The sequence below is a fragment of the Pelecanus crispus genome, chromosome 7 (genome assembly GCF_030463565.1).
Source record: "Pelecanus crispus isolate bPelCri1 chromosome 7, bPelCri1.pri, whole genome shotgun sequence".
NCBI classification, from domain to species: Eukaryota; Metazoa; Chordata; class Aves; order Pelecaniformes; family Pelecanidae; genus Pelecanus; species Pelecanus crispus.
Window position 1 is genome coordinate 34,210,675 of NC_134649.1, and position 7,524 is coordinate 34,218,198.

The 7,524-nt window shown below is 45.1% G+C and overlaps 1 protein-coding gene across 1 annotated transcript in view; it reads right to left on the minus strand.

The window, feature by feature from the left end:
* Positions 1 to 6,878, minus strand: part of POC1A (POC1 centriolar protein A) — a 65,833-nt gene extending 58,955 nt beyond the window's left edge. Inside the window, exons 1-3 of the mRNA XM_075713968.1 lie at positions 6,835 to 6,878; positions 5,218 to 5,302; positions 1,882 to 2,053 (exon numbers count right to left, since the gene is read on the minus strand). Of these exons, the coding sequence (XP_075570083.1) occupies positions 1,882 to 2,053; positions 5,218 to 5,302; positions 6,835 to 6,852 (275 nt within the window). The 5' untranslated portion in view covers positions 6,853 to 6,878. The remainder of the gene's footprint in view (positions 1 to 1,881; positions 2,054 to 5,217; positions 5,303 to 6,834) is intronic.
* Between the last annotated feature and the right edge of the window lie 646 nt (positions 6,879 to 7,524).

Here is a 7,524-nt window from a genome sequence, read left to right on the forward strand (position 1 = left end):
TGTGTTAGCAGCACGGCTCTGGAGATAGCAAAAAGACAATGTTGGTCACTTTATAGGAGACTGATGAGCAGCAAGGTTAAATTTTAATCATAATCCACCATGTGCCTTTTCATAATACATATGCTGACATGTCATTGTGATCATTTCTTCCAGGAAAGTTTAACTAAACTGAAATTAATTACTACTGAAGTTACAAGCTGAATATTTCAGTTTTATTTCACTATAAATTAAGTTTTAACTTTATGCAATTTCTACCATATTTGCTGTTTAGTCACTCCACCATTATGAAAGCACTGAGACAGTTCTGTAGCTAATGGGTAAACTGGAATTTGCCCAAGAAGCAAGGCCTATACTTTTGTCACATGTCAATAGCGGTGTATCTGCCCCAGATGCATAACTCATTCTCAATACAAAGTGAGTGCTAGGAACTTACATTTACATGAGTTTAGGCATTCTGATAGTTTCAGGTGAGTGTCATGATGATTAATGGGTAAGGGAAAATGGGCACATCAATCTAGTTTAACTTAGAGCAGGGTACTACTCTAGCAATGTTATCAGATATTTAAAAGTCACTTTTATCACAGATTTTAAAAAGTTACTTTCAGAACCTTTCAGTTCCATGGCAGACGTTACTTACAGTTTAACAGAGCATCATATAAAGCTTCCAGTGGGTAATCATAACCAGAATAACTCATCAAAAATAAACAACTAGAAATGCTTTCCCAGGTTTCTGAAGTGACATGTTTATCTTAAAGTTGGGGGATGGTTTTTGTGTGGTTTGGTTTGTTGGGTTTTTTTAAATCCCTTTTATTTGCCACCATAATCATCAGGTCTGCTTCTGGACCCAATCCTAGTCTTTGATAGCAGCAATTTACAACTTCACAAGCAAAGGAACCTCAAATACCTTTATATATGCTTGTCCATTCAGAAAATATAATCCCACTGTTTAGTGCAGGAACCAAAAAGACCAGAGGAAACACTGGCAGCTGCTTTTCTGCATCTCAGCTGCAAAAAGCTTCTCATTACTTGCAGCAAGTTTTCAAGCAGAAGGTCTGCAGCTCTCTCCTGTTTGTGTTGTATTTCAACTAAGTGTTCCTTGCTGAAGGCATATCACTTAAAACAATGCATCACAGAGTAAAACAATAGAAGTTCTGAGGTCTCTCAGCCAATGATTGTCAAGGACTTGACAAGCATTAATGAGTTAAGGCAACTAAACCCTCTACTCAAAAATGGAAGCTTCATAAATATTAAGACAGCTAAGATATTGAAAGGGTAAGTAAATTCTTGTTAACCATATGCAAGCTCACAAAAAAGTCAATACACAATCCAAAGTAGTCTTTCATCTTAATAATATGCCATCATTTACTATCAGTGAAACACAGAGTTACTAGTTTGAGACCAAGAAATAAAGATTAAAGGTACCTAACTGTATTGTGGACTATAGCAAGCATACAAGCTAGTAACACCCACCCCACTCACAGAACAGGTATCTCCATCACTAAACCCCAGCTTGTGTTTGAGCATCTTGCTTAACACTGACAGAGAAGCAAAGCATTGATTTGCTATAAGGAAAGACAGACTAGGGGAGGAAAGGGAAGAAAAATCCATTAATTCACCACTGATAAGTTACATTATTAATGACTTGTTACATTAGCATAGGAAATTAATACTGACTTTAAGCTTTGCAAAGGATTTCAGTTTTGTTTCCAGCGCAATTTCAAGACCAAATTACCTCTCCTCTGTTAGAGCTGCCACATAAAACGGTTGTTCTTTCCTTCAAACAGATCCCAGTCCCATAGCTGGAGAACTGCTATGAAGCAGCAAGGGGAAATCCCAATCCATAGTTAAAACACAAAGAGACAGAACAGAATGGATACTCACACGCTAGGAACCCATAAACGGACTGTTTTGTCTCTAGAGCCTGAAGCCACCAGGTGACCAGAAGGTGAAAACTGAACACACATCACTGCATCTTTGTGGCCCACAAAGCGATAGGCTCTCATCTGAGGTCTCATACTCCAGATCATCAGGCACGAATCCATCGAGCCACTTGCTAAAATAAAAAGACAAAACAAAACTAAACTTGCATTATTTCTCCTCCAATTACACTGAAACTACATTTCACACTCAGTTTGCCATCACAGCTTCCAGCAATCTCAAGCACATTGTCCTTTGCACTTCACTAATGTATTGCATACTGTATATTTCATCAGTAATTCAAACAAAATGAAGTCACACTCTGGCTTGGACTGACAATTCTACTTCCAAGAGTCAGTTCATGCAACAGCTGCAGAGGCAAAAGCCACACAAGTTGCAAAACTTCTTCCAAATACATACACACTAAGGAAACACATAGAAGGTCTAAGGATTAAAGTTATCTCATCACTTTTTTATTGGGAAGCAGATGCAGCTATCAGCTGCAACAGGTTAAATATCAAGTAACACACTACAGATTAAGCAGAGAAGTCCTGTAACACTTGGTGACTTAAAGGCAGCCCAGCTACGTCCCTCTCCAACATCTCTCACTTGGTGTTGCAAAATGTTGATCAAAGCCAGCTCAGCAGCTAACAATTTATGAAAACCCAAGCATGGAAAGAGATTAGAACAGTGTTGAGTTTGCTATTAGCAGGAGAGGTCAGCAGGACTCGATGGTAGACATGAGGCTTTAAGGAACTATGGATGGAGATGAGGTCCCTCTATCTACTCACACCTGCTCTTCTATTCTCATGCCTATACTCACCTGTGGAAAGAAAACCCAACCAACAACCACCACAACTTGCCTTTACTCTTGGGCCTCCAAGAAAGGAATGAGAGAGGGCAAAGGCACTCTCCAAAGACAAGAAGAAAGACAAAGGGCTGGAGGGAGACCCCAGAGGGCAAAGACTACTTACAGGAAGGCAGCTGTCCCTCCCCCAGGACAGATACTGTTTTTTCAAGATATCCCTCAGCAGCAAGAGGAAAGGGTCACACAAGTAGGAGGCAGAATTCAGGTGTGCCTGCTACATCCATTGCAAGCATAACTGATCCCATCTTCAACAAAGGCTCCCTTCTTTGCTTTGCATCCCCAGCAGGACATACTGCTTGCTGTAGGCAGCGTCCAACTTGACAGCAGCACATCTCAAATGAGAGCTTCTAGACATCTCCATGACACTGAACTTCATACAAGCTACAACCCCCTCCCTACCCAAGAGGAGCAATATCAGTCCCTGCCAGGAATACCAGGCAACAGGTTTCCCCAAACATAAGAGTAAATTCCACTTCAGTCTAAAATTCCCCTGCTTGTGTCCTAACACTACCTCTGCACAGTGAAAACTGAAGAGCTGCTCATCCCTTAAAGCCTTACATATTGTGTGAAGTCTGCAGTGCTGGGACCCTAGCGATTTGTAAAAGAGCAAACGCATGCCCACAGCAACTTAAAGTCTCAAACAATGACAGTAAAAAACACACCTTCAAATCAATTTTAATGCCTAAATAACATAAAACTTTGTCAATTTTCCACAGGCAAATACAGAATATACACATCTTAGCCTGCCAACAAACCCAAGCTGCATCTGTACTACCTGAGTGCCAACTGGGGCACATCCCCAGGGAGATCTTAAGATGTTCCTAGAGATCAGTCTGATGGTAGGTTCTGATATTGCAGTATCATAAATACAAGAATATTTCAGTTCATTAGCATTATGACAAAATACTTTTTTTTTTTTGGACAATTTTGCTGGAAATGTCCTTCTATTTCACAGTGATTTCAACACAAAAATAATAGTCATGTCTTTTCCTGCTATTGATTCAGGATTAATATATGCCCATTCAAACAGGATCATTCATTACCCATGTCCCCTAAGGGGAAACAAACAACCTTAGATATTTGTCAGTTCAGTTGTTGGGTTTGTATTTCACATAGGCAACACCTTTCCTTAGTGATATAAAATTTAAGGGGAGACAACTGTGTAGAAGTAGATTGAGCACACAGCCTAGTGTCAAGAGATTTGAACATCAGTCATAACTACACTAAGTCATTGTCTGGCAAGGATATTAAGTGGCAGTATCACAGCTTCCCCAGGACTGATGTTGAAAAATTTAAGAAAAATAATGCTCTGACATCTCAATAAAGCGCTTCAGTATGATACTGCTTATGTGACTTGTGGGCAGTAACTATCATTGTTACTGGATTGGGCAAGCTAATGGAATAAAAAGACTGAGTCCTCTAGGTTTGGTTGGGTTTTTTGGGGGATGGAAATGGGGAAAAGGAACTTTAGAATCTCGTAATAGTCAAGTACACATGACTGACACAACAGTACTGGGGGAGAGGGGGAGGGAAGCACAGAATCTTAGAATTTGTTCCCTTTCTTACCTGATCTCATTTACTAAAATATCAAGAGTAATCCTTTCATGGTCTAGGTGGAGGCAAAGATACCCGTACTACTTCTGAAATGCCATTCAAAAGCAATGCTAAATTACATTCAGAGCACCCTTGCTAAACAGAGATCTGCACTGACTGGATAAAGTTTTAGGGATACACAAACAGAATCACGGATGCAGAGCAAACTCTTGCTCTGTAATTGAAGACACAGGAAGTGGAAAGGAAAAGATAGCAGACAACAATAAAAACAGCAGCAGGGAGAGAGTCTAAAACAAGTTTGATTCATTTATATTTTCTTGCAGCTTCTAGAGTATTGTATAGGTTGCAAGGAACAGGATTACTACCTGCTAGACTGCTGCATTTCTATTTATTCATGCCTACTGCACCCGCTGCCTACCACGTATATTGCCTCAAACTATCATTTCTGCCTTATCTTCTCTGTTAGCCAAAGCAATGTCCCCCATGCCACACAGACTGAATAGCAACTAGGACACAAGTCTTGCCATCACCACAGGCAGCTGTCTAAAGGAGAAAAATGGAAGATGGAGAATTAAAAATAAGGTTTTACCTTAAGTTGACTGCATGGTAAAGTCAGGTATGCAAAATGGTAAGCAACAGTAGATGTTCCTAAAGTTCTAGCAGGATGCACGTAATCTGCCACCACTATAGTTCAACAACAGGATTTTTTTCAAAGCACACAGAAATGTTCATCCTGAAATTCTCCAAAATCTCTTCATCCTGAAAACAAGTTCTTTACTCTTGTACAGCTCAGTACCTCCACTGGTCCCTCCATTTAACTAAAGCAGAGAAGCTCTTTCTTTATCATCTGGCCATCAAAACATAGACAGACAATTTACCCAATTGTTTCTTATTGAGACTGAAGTCCACACTAGTGACAGCATCTCTGTGGCCTTTGAAGTGTCTCTCCAGGGACGGATCTTCCTAGAAGACAATAATGTTCAGACACTATAAATTAACAGTCATTTTTGCACAATAAAACCATTTTATTTCTATGACAAGCAAGCCAAGCCACATATTCATCCCACAAAAGCTGGGTAGAGAACACCGTGCAACACAAAATATGAATTTCACATGTATCAACGAACTTTAAAAGAGGCAAATTATCCAAGCTGATAACCCTTGTGGATCTTAGGTGACTTGCATGAATCATTCATGCATTTTTACAACACGCTGCTGGTGCAGAGACCCCAAAGCTGACTTTGGAACAGATCAGCCATGTCAATGACCACCTGAGCAGGCAGTCAAGCTCGACTTTGCTCTGACAGCTGCTCATCTCAGCCCAGGGATAGCCAAGAGGCCACTGTTTACACAGAAGGGACAAATTTGCAAGACTTAACACACCTGTCAAAACAGGCAGGTAGAATCAGAACTGCAGCAAAACAGACTGACCCACTACCCTTCCCTGATGTCTGGGGAACACAGCACTTTGCTGCAAAGGCCAAATAAAGCCTGAGGTCAGGGGAAGGAAAAAAAAAAAACCAACAAACCACCAAACCAAAAAAACACTGAGAGGACTGTTACAAGAGGTTGTAACACTTGAAAATTGTCCAGACTTCAGAACAGGCTGATCTGCTTTCAATTCCTGCTCTCATACACACAGCCTCTGCCTCCCTAGCAACTCCCACCACAGCCTGCTCCCTCTCAGGACTTGACTGCAGCTCCAGCCTGCTCAAACAAACACCAAGTCTCAGAAGAACATCGCTGACCTCACCCCACAACAGCCAGCAACAGCCCTCCCCAGATCCAGAGCTCCCCCCACCTGCACCAGCCCCCCCCCACCAGCCTAGAGGTGCCCCAACACAAAAACACAGTCCAATCCCAGCTGTAACAGCACCCCAAGACCCAGTGCTGCCCCCCCCAAGCCCAACTCTGCCCCCAGCTCCTCCCCAGCCTCAACTGCACGAGGCCACCCCACAGTCCAAGCCCAGGTCAGCCCCTGCTGTACAGCCCAACCTCAGCAGCACTATGCCTCCCCCACAGCCAGAGCTGCCCCCACCACCACGCCAGCACCCCCCAGGCCTTCCCCTACACAGCCCAGCCCCAGCAGCACCAGACCGCCCCCGACCCAGCACCAGGCCTGCCTTCCTCCCTCCCCCAAAGCACCAGGAACTCCCCCCCTTCCCTGCACCATGCCCCGCCGGCACCGCCCCAAGAAAACCCCGAGCCCAGGGGCCCCAGGTACCCCCACCCTCCCCAGCGGCACGGCCCCCAACACTTCCCCCCTCAGAGGCCACGGCCCCCCTCCAGCACCCTCCCAGACGCCCGGGCCGCCCCAGACCCGGCCCCAGCTGCCTTCCAGGCCTTCCCCCTCTCAGCACCACTAAACCCCCGGGCCACAGCAGACCCCGACCCGACACCGACACCCACCCCCTCCTCCCCGGCCTTCCCCCTCTCAGCCCAGCCCCGGTGGCACTAGACCCTCAAGCCTCATCAGGCCCCGGCCACCCCCTCACCAGACAGCCGGCAGCCATGACGCTTCCCGCGCAGCCCAATTCAGTTTCCGCGCCTCCCACACCCCGGAGCAACGGTTCCGCCCTTAAAGGGGCCGCGGCGCCGAGCCGGAAGGGGCGGGCGAGGCACTTCCGGCCGTGGGAGGGGCCTGCCCACTGCCGGGGGGCCGCCATTACAGGCCCGGGAGCTGGAGCGGGAACCGGCCGTAAGCGGAGGCCCGTCCTCCACATCCTCCTGCTCCTCCGCCCAGTCAGGCTATACAGTATGCCCGGTTGGAAGCACAGGGAACGCGCCTCACAGGCCTTGCCATGTGTCCTGGTTTCGGCTGGAATAGAGTTAATTTTCTTCCTAGTAGCAGGCATAGTGCTGTGCTTTGGATTTAGTAGGAGAAGAATGTTGATAACACACTGGTGTTTCAGTTGTTGCTAAGTACTGCATATGCTAGTCAAGGACTTTTCAGCTTCCCGTTTCTGCCAGGTACACAAGAAACTGGGAGGGGGCACAGCCAGAAGAGTTGATCCAAACTGCCCAAAGGGCTATTCCATACCATATGACGTCATGCTCAGTATAGAAGCTGGGGGGGGTTGGCCGGGGAGCAGTGATCGCTGCTCGGGAGCTGTCTGGGTATCGGTCGGCGGGTGGTGAGCAATTGCATTGTGCATCACTTGCTTTGTATATTATTATTATCATTA